The following is a 14,421-nucleotide window of genomic DNA, read 5'->3' on the forward strand; positions in this document are numbered from 1 at the left end:
CAGTCCTAGTCTCAGTCCCAGTACGGTTCCAGTCTCAGTCCCAGTCTGGTCTCGGTCTCAATCCCGATCTGGTCTCAGTCTGGTGCTGGTTTGGTCCTGGTCTCAGACTTGGTCTGGTCCCGGTCTCAGTCCTGATCTGGTTCCAGTTTCAGTCCTAGTCTCGGTCTTGGTCTGGTCCCGGTCTCAGTCCTGATCTGGTTCCAGTTTCAGTCCTAGTCTCGGTCCTGGTCTGGTCCCGGTCTCAGTCCTTGTCTTTTGGAGACAAATAATGAAGAAAATTGTTGTTTTTTCATTTTCTTATTTTTGGTTTTATTTTGAAAAACGCACGAACGAATGACACACAGATTCTCCTCTTCGCAGATCTCACCTGTAAATTGTCCCGGTGGCGTCTCCTGCTCGTTTGTAATTCGACTGAAAACTTTAATGCCATTATTTGAAACACTGGAGGCAAAGCAATAACATCTCCATGGAAACAAGCAACCGGAAAAGTTCCACAGTGCGCCTTTATTACAAACAGATACAGAGAGCGGATTCTCAATGTTGGGTAACGCAGGTTTGTTTTTATGTTTTAGGCTGTGTTAAAGTAAAAAATGGTTGGAAATAAATGTGTGGAAAGTTTAAATAGTTTACAGTCAAGGTTACTTTTGTTGGTACGTGGCAAAAAATAAGAATAATAACGATAAAAAGTCCCAACAAAATGGAAATAAAACTAAAATTAAAGAGGGGGTATTACGCAGACTCGACTTTTGGAGCTTTCTACCGGGTTATAACGTTGTTCACTCGCCAAAAACATCCTTGAAGATGTTTAATATGTCATCCATGCATGTCTGAATAATCTAGCGATCTCTCCCGGGCCCTATTCAAACCCTCTTTAGAGTTAGCTCCGAAGTAATTTTAAAAAGCACGACAAAAAAACAACACAACACAACTTCACAAACCTGATGCGATGTGCGGTAGTTTCATTACACACTGATTGTGTTGTGATAGCGCTCTGAAGGGGTGTGACTTAGCGTGGAGAGCAAAGGCAGAGGGGTCACAGAGCATGAAGCCTGTGCATAGTTTTCGGCAAATATATCATTTTCAAAACAATAAAAGGTAACATGGTGATCTAAAAATGTGTAGAAGTGTAATACCCCGTCTTTAATGAATTACGAAACACTACTGGGGCATTTGCTCGTCTGTTTTAGCCGTTTAGTCCCGAAAAAAAACCTTAAACCTCCAATCAAAACTGTTTACCAAAAAGGGGGCGGGCCTTATGCACTCTTTAAATCCTCTAATTGGCTCTTTTCATGTTACGTCACAAACCAGGAAGACGTTTGGAAACACGTGACGACAACTTCCGACGTTGGGCTCTGTACGCTGTTTAAACTGAGCTGGACGGTCGATCCTAACTATTTAAAGGTGCACTTTAAAAATAAAAAACATCCATTCTTGCCGTGAGATGTTTGTGTCCAGAAGTTTAATGCCGTACTGTGGAACATTCCGGACAAGGCACTAACATCGCCACGGAGACGAGCAGATGCCACACCCTGAGCTAGAAACGTTACGTAGTGAAGCTTTAAAACAAGAAACGTAATGTAATTTGAATTATGGATGTTAAAATCGCGTAATAGTTTTTTTTTTTTTTTAGTGTGTATGAAAGAAGTGGGACATTTCCTTTTTTTTTTTTTTTTTTTTTTTTTTTTTTGGTTTGATGCCTTTTATTAAATTTTTGGAATATAATGTTTTCACGATGCACCTTTCGGATGTTTACGGTCTCAGTTTGAAACTTTATAACTGATGTTTTTATTGTGCTTTTGCTTTGAGAGATTCTACTTCATGTTAAGCTTCATTTTTCGTTCGGAATTCTTAAAAACGCGACGCGAAAAAATCACATCACGACCGGACAAAGCTGCACTGTGTAACTTTTGGAGTGTCAAATCCACCACTTTGTTATGCCATGACTTTGCTTTATTCGTAATGTCCCACAGTATGGCTTTAAATTTAACTATAAGCTTGCGTTTATTAAAGTACAGGTTGGTAATTGCTAAAAAAAATCATCTTGAAAAACAGAAATACAGAAAAGTTAAATGACGTATTTTGGAACGTTCAAGGTCAAGCTGTAAAATCTTCAAGAAAAGTTACACAGTGCGGCTTTACCCGTGCGTGATGGTGATTTTTTGCCGTGCGCGCGCCACTTTGAAGCCTTTTTACGTTGAGTTAAGGGAGGAGGCAGCGTCCGACTGACTGAGAATAGAATGAAAAGATATATATAGTATATAGTGTAAGACTACTGAGGATATCCTTCTGATCATTTTAGCGAAAGACAAAAAATAACGTTACTTATTACGAGGAAACTTAGACGTCTTTCTACAGAATAGAGAAAATAGTTATAAAGATTTCTTAAAAAACAAAAAAATACAATGTTTTTATCGTGGTATTATTTGTAATTCAATTTTTGTATCCAGACTGTGAACGTGTGTTGATGAGCGTGTGTGTGAGCGTGTGTGTGTGCGTGAGAAATCGAGCGCGTGCACGTGTGAGGGCAGGGGCGTGCACGTGGCGGCGGAGCTGTGCACGTGCGCGGGTGACGTGCATGAGCGTGTCTGTTTTCACTTTTGTCCAAAAATCACTGGAGCCCCGTCGGAGTTCGACTCGGCGACGCACATCTGTGGAAATGTGATGAAATTCAACAATAAATGTCCTCTCCTTGTACAGCACACAGCGCCCCCTGTCGTTTTTATTATTCATATGTTTCCGTTTCTAACATTTTAAAGATGCATTGTGCAACTTTTCAGGTGGAGGGTTAGACCAAGTTACAGGTCAGAGCTGTGGAGAGGCGACCAAGCTCACAGTCAGAATGTTGTTTTGTTTGGTTTTTTTAGGTATTTTTGAGAATCCGTGTGTCGTTCGTTCATTCCTTTTTCAAAATAAAACCAAAAATAAGAAAACAAATAAACAACTATTTTTGTCTCCAAAAACAAAATGAAAAAACAGATAATGATTTCTTTTTTCAGTTTTCGATTTTGTGTTTAAATGAATAATGGGAAAAAAATGGATAATGGTCTAAACCAGGTCTAAATCAGGACTAAACCATTTTAGGTCCTGGTCTTTTCCCGATCTCAGTCCTGGTCTGGTCCCAGTCTCAGTCCCGGTCTGGTCTAGGTCTGGTCCCAGTCTCAATCACAGTCTGGTCCTGGTCTGGTCCCGGTTTCAGTCCTGATCTCAGTCCCGGTCTGGTCCCAATCTCAGTCCCGGTCTCAGTCCTGGTCCTGTTCCTATAGTCTCAGTCCTGGTCCTGTTCTCTGTCTCAGTCTCGGTCTCAGTCCTGGTCCTGTTCCCGGTCTCAGTCCTGGCCTCAGTCCTGGTCTCAGTCCTGGTCTCAATCACGGTCTCAGTCCCGGTCTCAGTCCCGGCCTCAGTCCTGGTCTCAGTCCCGGTCTGGTCCCAGTCTCAGTCCTGGTCTCAATCACGGTCAGTCTTGTCCTGGTCTGGTCCCGGCTTCAGTCCTGGTCTCAGTCCCGGTCTGGTCCCGATCTCAGTCCCGGTCTCAGACGTGGTCCTGTTCCCGGTCTTAGTCCTGGTCTCAGTTCTGGTCTGGTCCCGGTCTTAGTCCTGCTCTCTGTTCTGGTCTAGTCCTGATCTAAGTCCTGGTCTCAGTCCCGGTCTGTGTCCAGTCTAGTCCCAGACCTGTTTTAGTCCTGGTTTAGTCCTAGTTTAGTCCTGGTTCAGTCCAGTATCACAGTTTAAGTCACCGAAACGACCGTTGTCTGTTTTTTTCCATTTTTCATTTAAACACAAAATCAAAAACTGATAGAACAAATCATTATCTGTTTTTTTTTTTTTTCATTTTGGTTTTGGAGACAAATAATGAAAAAAAATTGTTGTTTTTTCATTTTCTTATTTTTGGTTTTATATTGAAAAATAAATTAACAAATGATACACAGATTTTTGAACTATAAAACCACCTGTAATTGAATAAATGTAAGCTAGTACTGTTTAATGTCACACTGTGGAACATTCCAGGCAGAGCAATGACGTATCCATAGAAACACAGAAACCTCCAACCAAAAATTGACACAGTGCACCTTTAATGTGACAATAATTCAGTCTAGAGTTACTGAAATAGGTGCACAAAATGATCAATTAACTGTTTTTAGTGAAAGTTATAAACATTTTATGTATTAAAGCCACAGTATGTAACTTTTATTTGCAGAAAACATGAAAATAAACAACATTTTCATTATGGATGTCTTTTTTTTTTTTGCACTAAAACATCAAAAAACGTGTTCTTGCATCTCCACAAACCTGACTCTTATTTGGTCTGTTTTCATGGAAATATTGTTCATTTGGCTATAATATTCCACAGTATGACATTAAACATATCTATCGCCATGGAGAATGTTCCGTAGTGTGGTTTTAACTTCCTATTTCCATGGAATCAAGCCGCTGACTTTCCAAATTCAGAAAGTTTCATAATATCACTTTAATACACATTTGTACATTTTACTAAACATGTTTTTATTTGGGGTTTTGGACTTAAATAAATATGAAAATTAACAACAACAAAAAAATCACATTATTTACAAATTCGATAGAGATATTTAGGCACAGATCACAGTTTTACATCAAATTTTTCTTTTATTTCTTTACTTTTTAACTTTTGTGACTTCAGTTGTTTAAAGTTTCACCTTCAAACCTTCAAAAAATCTGATTTGTGGAGTATTAATTTAAAATGTAGTTCTTTTAATTTATATAAAAAACACAGACAGCTGATTAAACGTAATTTAAATTGTTTTATTATAGCCTGTCTAACGTCTAATCATCTAATCACTGCTTTGGAAACCACTTTAACCTCATTACAATATAATCTGGGCCGCATGCCACTTCTGTTCACGTGTCTCCTTAATTCTGCCATTAATGTAAATTGAGAAAAAGTGTTAAAAGTTAAAGTGAGAAACCGAGGAGACAAGGAGGCAAGAGGCTGAATTGTGTTGCAGCTCTTCTCTGCACTCCTTTTTATTTTTTAATAGTGACCTGGCCGATTCATAAATTATAAACACCTTTTCTCCTTGGCAATTTGCCCAGAGTTAGAATTGGGCTTGATTTGCTTAGTGGACGTTTTATTTCACTGTAAATGTCGTTCAGGACCATCAAGACACACTCACGTCACTTTCATCAAGGTATTTGCTATTTAAATTGTTTCATTGTTTATTTAATGAGAGAAGCACATTTACTGAACTAAAATGTAAAAAGAAAACGTTTGCAGTGTGAGCGGCAGCAGAAACTGTATCTTCCAACGCACATATAAACATGTCACTCGTCGTAGGACCGATGTTTTCTTCATTGTCTTGCTTATCCACAACTATGTCTTCTAGAATTAATCGCTTTTTGCGAGCGGATCTTTCTAACGTTTGCGAGGATCTTTTCATGGCCGATTCTTTCGAGGTTTGGCTCAGTGTGGGTTCGTTGAATCGTAAACTAGTGCGGGTTTTCCTGGATAAATTAATGAAATTTTAGTTCAGTAAATGTGCTTCTTTCATTAAATAACCTATGAAACAGTTTAAATAGCAAATACCTTGATGAAACTTCAGGTGTCTTGATGATACCACTGGAAATCTCTCTTTTTCGATAATTCCCTTTTTTGAGCTCCTGATGAGTAATTTCCAGAGTAACAGTGAAGAAACGATTCATTTTATCTCGTTCAGAGCGTCAAGAACAACACAACAAAACCTGTCCATGTTTCTCCGATGCTTCTGAAGTCAATGACATGCCCGGTGTCATGGCGGCGTAGGTACCATTGCCATGGGGGACACGTGAAGGTGCAAAGCCTCTATACAAATAAATTTAGTTTTGAGGTGGAGCCTTGTGTCTTTTGCTCTCAAGAGGAGGCAACAATCGAACGTCTCTTTTTCTCCTGTGACAGAACAACAAAAACAACAAAACATTTCTGGAACAATATAATAAATTGGTTGAAAATTAAGATGGTCGTGACTGTTTGATTAAAATTTGAGCCAATATTACTGTATTTTCTGCACTATTAGGCGCTCTGGGTTATAAGGTGCACATAAAATCATAAAATGGTCCCCAAGCCCAAAGACAAGCCCAAAAAGAAGAGGAGACGAATCTGGTCAAAGAAATGTCTGGGCAGACGTGGGCAAACGTGGGCAGTACGGGTTGTCAGTTTTTCAGAGGGAACAGGAGGTAAGTAGCATCAAGTTTTTCACCAAACTTCTGTGTTGCTAGATTAGCTGCGCCTCCATGTCCTGTAGGGCTGGGTATCATTAAGAAGTTGCCAATACGATACATACCTCGATACATAGACCACGATACAATACATATCTCGATACAGTGCACTTTCGATTCAATATGATATATTTCAAATCGATTCGATACAGTTCAATAAAAAATAAAGGCTAAATCATGGCTGTGATACTAAAAGTCTTTGTTAAACCACTTCTTGTGCAAAATTCATATGAAACACAAACATTTTAATCATCAAAACAGTGTCAAAATGTCAAATGTGTCGCATAAATGAGTTTCCTTTCACTCCACAATCAACAAAACTGTAGCTCTGTAACAAAATAATTTAGTAAAACACACCTAAAAATACTCTTGGTGATATATCGATACAGTAGCCCACGATATCGATACTGTATCATCACATTAAACGATACGATATATCGATATTCCGATATTTTTGCACACCCCTAATGTCCTGTGTCCAAAACACTCGCCGGCGCCATCGTCCTCCACAACCTCATATCCTGCTTCCACTTCTGTGTCCGCACATGCTCAGTCTGACAGATTCTGGCAAATCAGCTCGTGGAACGACTTCAGCAGAGAGAAACCCTCACGAGATGCGACTGGATTTCTTGTTTTTGATTTTCTTGCGACCTACGAATGCCGATCGGGAGCTGGTCGTGAGGTATTAATCGGTTTTCTTTACCCCATGTAAACTGCACGAAGCACGACACACGATGAACCCAAAGCTCGGCCCGATCCCCAAAACAGTCGCACGAGTGAAAAATCGGCTCAAAAAGGGTCAAAAATCTCACAGTGTCAAAAATCTCACTTTAGACAGTAAACCTTAGATTTTTGCAATGGGTTTTTAGATGGTAAAAGGCTGCAGATGTTATTGATTTGATGTGGCTGTTAAAGTTCAAGTCTGAGTCCATTATTACCCCGAGATTTCTTGCCTGATTTGAAGGTTTTAGAGAGAGAGACTGGAGGTGACCACTGACAGTCTCTTTGTTTCTGTGGACCAAACACTATGACTTCAGTCTTGTCAGGGTTTAGCTGAAAGTTAGAAAGCTGTCTGCTCCGTGCGTGTTTGCGTGCGCTATGACTGGTGCGTATTCGTGTATAGGGCGATCTGGATTGTGGGGCGCACAGTCGTTTTTTGATGAGGTTGGGGGCTTTTGAGCGCGCCCAATAGTGTGGAAAATACTGTATAAACAAATGTCCAAACAATATATTGAGTCTTTGCAATGTAGCTATAATTATGGGTAAATACCACAAACATAAAAGTAAATGACAAAACAGAAATGCATATTTTGCTTCTGTATCACCCCTAAAGTAAATGTTTTCACATTTTGGGCTAAATCCCTTTTTTTTCTTTTCTTTTTTTTTTTTACGTAATTCCACTCATTGCTGGACACTAAAGCAGGTTTAAACCAGGACTAAACCAGGAGTAAAACCAGGACTAAAAGACGGACTAAAGCAGGACTAAAACAGGATTTAACAGGATTTAACAGGACTAAACCATGCTGTGCGGACCATGTCTCCTCCTCCTCTTCTATCAATAATATTTTTTAATTTGATTAACTAAAGTCTGGGCTTTTTATTGTCTTTTAGCAGACAAAACATCTTATGTTACGATATCCTCGTCTTTGCTTCTCTACAGCAAATCAAGTAATCCAAAGTATTCAGATTACATTACTCACTTTAAGTAATTTAATGGATTATGTTACAAACTACATTTTGGGGTATGTAATCTGTAATCTGTAGGGGAATACATTTTAAAAGTAACCTTCCCAACAGTGCCCGTGTGTCGCTGGTTATTTTTAGTAAATATAAAAGTGCTGGTGAGGCGGGTTGCCATGTTTGCCCAGGACCTGGCATCCCTTTCTGCCAGCTCCCACCGGAAGCACATAAACCCGCTCCCTCGCTGCTTCCTGTACGGATGCTGCAGTGAAGTTGGCCGCACATGCGCACTCTCGGTCCTCTTTTTCTTGGAAGGTAAGTGTGGCATGGCGCGTGTTTCTGCCTCGGGGGGAAAAACTCTTCTCTTAAAGGTATTTAGGTGCTTCAAAACCGGTTCGGGGACATGTACATAGGCCGTGTAGCAGGCGGAGGGGCTCTGTAGGTCGCTGTTTACGGCCCGGGGAGATAGCGGGGCTGGGTGTGGGAGCTGTGGTGCCGAGTCAGGCGGATTGAAAGCGGCATGCGGCCTTTGGCGACGCGCTCAGGGAAGCGGCTTGTCACTGAGCTCGCTCCAACAAAAGCTGCACTTTCACCGCTCATACCATCCGTAATATCTCCTCTTCAGCGTTGACCCTCCTAATCCTGTAATATTATAACTTCTGAACAGTCCTGTTAATTCAATGAGGCCAGACAAAGTGAATGAGCCGCAGTGAGGTACCTGCCACAAGCTAAATTAGCGCACAAACCCCGATTCCATTTGATAAAGAAACGCGTCTTTTCATTGACAGCGGCTCTTGTCCGATATAGAAAGTGTAAACATGTTTAGTCGCTTGTTCTTTTAGTGATACTCCTCCAGATCTGCGTGTGTGCGTTAGCCCAGGAGCATGTGTGGTTATTGTTAGCCTCTATGTCCCGTTATTTGGCACTTTGCTGCGCAAATTTCGGCCAACTCCTTTCAGCGCTCCCTTATCAGACGACTCCGCTGTCTGCCTTTTTCACCGCTCAAATTTGGATCAGAAGTGGTCTTTGGTCACTGGTACAAACATTTTAACCAATGCGTCAATGAAATCCCACTTTAATCGGGTCGTGAAGTTGTTAAAGTTGTCTGTCTTTACGCACAGACGGTCGAGAATCGCAGCCTTGCGCAGCCTCGTGTTTAGCCATAGCCGCCTCACTTCCACGTTTTCGCTGTAGTCATGGTGTATGCTGACAGATTGGGTTACACTAACTAAATTAGCTCACAGATTTCAAGTTTAAAATGGGAATTTTCTCATTAAACCCCGAATCTCGCGATATATTTAGAGTTTAGGACTGGCCCCAGCTAAAATCACATTAGGACAGTTAGTACTCGAGCTCATCTGACCATGCTCCTGTAGCTCACAGCCAGATGACCCATGTCTGAGCGCTCTGCTTTTTAACTGCAATGGTAGCATGTTAATATGGAAATAACCACATTTGCGTGTGCATAAATGCACCTTTGTAATTTACATCTACTGCTATGATGAAAAAAAAACAAAATTCCTTTTGATCACATGATTTTTGGTTCATACTAGAATTTCTACAAATTGCCTTCTATGTATTAAAACCATATTAGAACTTAGTTGCTCATGATTCACATTTTCAACAAACTTTTTTCAGTGAAAGCAGGTCTTTATTTTTGGTTCAAATATGTACAGTTTCAACCAGTTGCTTTAATGAAGTAAACCTGAACTTTTCCTTTATTAGATTAGTTTCAGAAGGCCACGTTGATTGATTTTATGCTGCTTGCTCTTCATTTTAACACTTGGATGTCCAGTGTCTTTCTTTTTATGATTGGGTGTCTTGTATTTTTTAAGAATACATGTCCTATAATCTTTCCTCTTTCACCTCTCGTCTCTCTCAGCGCCTAAGACCAAACGCACCATGGCAGACCCCGATCTTGACTTCACCACTGGAGAGTCCGGCGCCTCTGCCACTTACCCCATGCAATGCTCCGCTCTGCGCAAGAACGGCTTCGTGGTGCTCAAGGGACGTCCCTGCAAAATCGTGGAGATGTCCACCTCCAAGACCGGCAAGCACGGGCATGCTAAGGTACAATTAACACTAAAGTTTCACCGACATTTCACACTAACATTTAAAGTGGGGGCACGCTACTGTGGAGCTATAGCCTCGCCTGCTATTTCCCACGTTGCACTGTATGTGTGTTAAATTTTGGGTGTTTCATTGCTCAAAAAATGCACGTTTACTATGAGCAGGGGCACTTCTCCACAGACCTGACGTGTAACTTAGCCCGGTGGTGGCTCCTGCTTGTCTCTGTGGAAGTCATGCTGCCTTTTACATTCTTTCTGAAGTTGTTAATGGTAAAAGATTAGTTTAAAGCCACACTGAGAAGCATTCCAGGCCAGAAAATAAAATCTCTTTGTAGACAAATCACATGTTGGGCCCTCTTTGAGCAACATTGCATAATCCACCTTTTTTTAATTAGTGTTTCAGGTTTAAAAAAAAAAAAGAAGGAAACTCTCCTTATCTATTGGCATCAGGAGTCACTGTGCTGTACTTTGAACACTTTGTTTTGCTGCAGAAAGCCATTGTTTTGTAACTTCAGTCAGATCCACTGCGAGGCCCATTTACGATCTGAACGCGCGCAGCAAATGATCTCCACCGGGGCTCTTAACTTGAGTCTGTTTAGTGACCTGCTGTGATACATTATTGGTACAGAGGGAGAGCTTTAATTTAAAACAGTCCATTCAGATGCGCTTTTTTAGTAGAGATGTGTGCAATAGACTCTTGTATTATAACTTCAGCAATCAACTACTTTTAAATTTCAGCATTGTAAGCACTGAGCAGTGATTTGTTACTCTCACAGGAGCAAAATGACGCCAAACACATGTTAAAATTCAGCCTTTTGAGTTGTAATTTAGGTTTGCACCCCATTGTTCTTCTCCGTAATTAAACTAAACTTGTTTTGCTGCTCCTCCAGGTGAACTTGGTTGGTATTGACATCTTCACCAACAAGAAGTATGAAGATATGTGCCCCTCCACCCACAACATGGACGTCCCCAACATCAAGAGGAATGATTATCAGGTACCAGAACATTCACTAACAACACAGAAATTAGATAAGAGACAGTCTAAGATCTTTTAAAGTGAATTTCCTTACATAAAACATGGTATCAAATGACTAATGTTGTTTGTACTATCCCAAACTCTGAGCAAAGTTTAAAAAAATGGAAATATTATATAAACAGTAGCATGCAGTTCATTCTGAAGTATTGTCAATATAGTGTTAGATGTATTAAACAATAGTGACCCCAGCAATTTATTGGATAGTTCTGCTGCTAGAGCTTTAGTTTTCCTTTCTATTTTGGTTAATCCATTGCTGTGGGACATGTGTTTAGTAAAAAAAGAAAACTGAATTCTTAGTCAACAGAATTCAACTTATTTCCTGTTGAAACTACTTAGACAATGGGGATTAGGCATGCGTTTAGAAGAAGTTTATAACGTTTGATCCAGAGCTTTATGGTCCCTCCCCTTAGTTAAAGATTGAAATCCAGTGAACATGCCGTAAAAGATGCAAATTGGTGTTAAATTATGTAAAACGCAGGCCTTTTATGGTGGGCCCTAATTAGACATACCTGGATCTTTCTTTCACTCTGCCTCGACTAATCCTCCAGACGTTTTTTCACCTGGGTTTGTGACGCTGTCAGATTGCCTTTAAACCAGACACGTCTTGTTTAAAAGTCTGCAGCCTTGTTTTTATCATTTAATTTAAAACTTCATGCATCTTCTACTGCTATATTTGGTTTTTGTACATTCGTTATATCAGCTTGTTTAGACTGGACTTCGTTATTGAATCCACAAGGGAAATTACTCGGACACAGTAGCGCTCACACGTTACAATACAACAATAAAGGGCAAAAAAATATATAAACTTGTAGTAATAAATTCATAATGAGAGCCAGTTAAAAATGAATAAAATGACCTTCAGGGCCAGAAACTCTTAATATTCCAGAGTGTTTTGTGTGGGATTGTCAGTAAGGCTCAGTACCTTTTTACAAATGGATGCTTAAAGATTCTTTGAAGATGTTCTGATGAAGATAATTCCTCATTTTTTTCCAGGTTGTGAACATCAACGATGGCTACATGTCTCTGATGAATGACAACGGCGACATCAGAGAGGACCTGCGTGTCCCTGACAACGAGATCGGAAAAGAAATCGAGTCAAAGTTTGCCAACGGAGAAGAGTTCATGGTAATTATCTTTAATTTCTTTTTTCTTTTTTTGTTAAATGTTATCCAATCAGGGTGTGCTGGTGCTGGTCCCAAGCCTGGATAAATTATAAATCGCCCAGAATCAGCTGTTTTGGGCCAGAGATTGACTGAAATGGTCATTAAATTTGAAGCTTAATTCAACTTTTAAACAAAACTTGGCCATTTATAACCATTTTAGATATTTATTGATGGTTGGACTTTTATGGCACATACAGATTATCGTTGTTTTTAATTGGTCAACTCAATTAAGCAACTCATACTCATAATAAACCAGACCTATAATCTGTTTGTAGAATTATTCCTAGCATGCGTTAAACATCTCTAAATGTATAGTGCCATTATCTTCACGATTTAAAACTTAAATTAGGTTAAACGTGAATAGAAATGGGTAAATTTGTCTCAGTAGCTACTTTAAATTCATTCATTGTTGTAAATTGTTCATTCATTGTCAAGAAAGCAGTCCAATACAAGTAAAACCTCCCCAAATAGTGAAGAAAATTAATTTGATTGAGCTCTTTTGTCTAGTTTCTCACAATGTTCCTTCTTTTTTTAATATAAATTAGTTGGACTTAATGTAGTCAAGATGTACTTCCTGAGACTTTTGAGATTGGTTATCACTCCATTTGACCACCGTACTCGTATGAATTATTAGATCTGGGATAGGACCTTTTAAACAATGTGATCAATGTGACAAAAACGTCAACCCCAGAATGGAACAAACTACCAACTCGAGTAGTTTTAACCCCTGAATTTGGACACCTTTTTCAAACTCTATGACAAAACATAACGTCACACGCACTTTCATCGACGTGACTGATCCATTTGGAGTTTGCAGATTAACGAACCAGAACTAATCGAAAATGTATGGCAAAGATGGTAGTTAAATTTACAAATTGACTCGCATTTTTGTCCTTTGTATGATTATTCTCCTCTTTAGCTTCATAGAAAAAAATAGACCCAATATATTCCAAATTTCACTTTGTTTCTATGGCACATTTTTATAAACTAGTTTCCAAAGTGCTAAATATATAAAGTTAACATTAAAAACAACTAAACTTATTAAAAAAACACGGTATAAAAGCTCAATTTAACCTATATTAGAAAATGTACTAATATATGGAACCCGGTATTTAGCGCCAGTATTTGCCGAAGCTTTTTTAGACTTGGATGAACTTTTTTTGATCATAAAAGAAATTACTTGGACACAGTAGCTTTTTGAAATGATACATTTTTAATAATCTTCTCGTAGGTCACTGTGATCTGTGCCATGGGGGAGGAGTGCGCTATCGCCACAAAGGTGATGGCAAGCGGCAAATAAGACGGCAGCTCGTACGAAGACGTGTTTCTGCTGCCGTGGCAACGAGCACCACCCACGACCAGTCTGCATTCTCATTGGTTCAGTCACCAAAGCGCCGGCCTTCAAGGAACCTCAATACGTTCTGTGGTTTATCAACTCATCAATGCTTTTCTTTTTCTCCCTGTTCTCATTTCGTTTTCCACTGCAGCTTGCTGTGTAGTCCTCTGACCCATCACTATAAGGTTATGTTGGTAACTTTATATAAAACGACTTCAAAAAAAAATACCCATTTCGCTCATTCCTGCTTTGTTTTTTGCTATCTCAAAAGTGTCTCATTCACATTCCTGATTGTTAACCACCACCGGGATTCAGCTTTTGTATGATTATTTTTTATATTCTTTAGATGACTGACTAAAGCAGCCTTTTAGATTGGGGGAGGGGGAGGGGGAATTTTGAGTTGTTTTAAAAGCAACAATTAAGAGAGTTACTTCCTGGTAGGTAAAATTAGCAGCCATTTTTGCTTCCAGCTCAAAGGCGTTAGATTGCAGATTGGCTTGGAGCACTTGAGGTCCCACCCCAGCATGTTTAAAAGCTCTAAATATATCAATCTTAACCCTTAAAATATAGAACAAACTACTTTGGTGATGCCGATCTCTTGTCTATACAACTGGGTTCAAATCTCGATTTTTTCCCAAAACAAAAAAATACAAAATAGTGTTGCATTTTTTTTGAGGTGTGAGTGAGGATTGGCGTGGGCCTCCTGTAATGTAGGGGGTGGTTTGCAGTGAGGTGTGTAATGAAAATTTTGCTTTTTATGTTCTGAAGGGACTCAATCGGGACGGGAGGGTGGTAGAGTTGCAAACTTTTTGTTCACTCGAGGCCTTTGTCACCTGACTGGAGATGGCAAAATAAAATGTTAAACAAATGGACAAAAACTGCAAAATATGTCTTGTCTGGCTTTTGTTAATT

The 14,421-nt window shown here is 39.6% G+C and overlaps 1 protein-coding gene across 1 annotated transcript; it reads left to right on the forward strand.

Moving 5' to 3' along the window:
* Positions 1 to 8,075: 8,075 nt before the first annotated feature.
* On the forward strand, positions 8,076 to 14,395 carry eif5a (eukaryotic translation initiation factor 5A). Its single transcript, XM_020922769.2, has 5 exons — positions 8,076 to 8,220; positions 9,788 to 9,975; positions 10,865 to 10,969; positions 12,004 to 12,135; positions 13,405 to 14,395. The coding sequence occupies exons 1-5, from the start codon at positions 8,082 to 8,084 to the stop codon at positions 13,471 to 13,473; spliced, it is 633 nt and encodes a 210-aa protein (XP_020778428.2). The 5' UTR covers positions 8,076 to 8,081; the 3' UTR covers positions 13,474 to 14,395.
* Positions 14,396 to 14,421: the final 26 nt, after the last annotated feature.

The sequence above is a fragment of the Boleophthalmus pectinirostris genome, unplaced genomic scaffold (assembly GCF_026225935.1).
Source record: "Boleophthalmus pectinirostris isolate CB_2022bp ecotype Guang Dong unplaced genomic scaffold, ASM2622593v1 HiC_scaffold_15, whole genome shotgun sequence".
NCBI lineage: Eukaryota > Metazoa > Chordata > Actinopteri > Gobiiformes > Gobiidae > Boleophthalmus > Boleophthalmus pectinirostris.

Bases quoted from the DNA above. Each gene is read 5' to 3' on its own strand.
- eif5a (XM_020922769.2), top strand. From the start codon at position 8,082: ATGTTTGCCCAGGACCTGGCATCCCTTTCTGCCAGCTCCCACCGGAAG. The intron at 8,221-9,787 runs GTAAGTGTGGCA...CGTCTCTCTCAG, and splicing joins GGTCCTCTTTTTCTTGGAAG to CGCCTAAGACCAAACGCACC. The intron at 10,970-12,003 runs GTACCAGAACAT...ATTTTTTTCCAG, and splicing joins TCAAGAGGAATGATTATCAG to GTTGTGAACATCAACGATGG.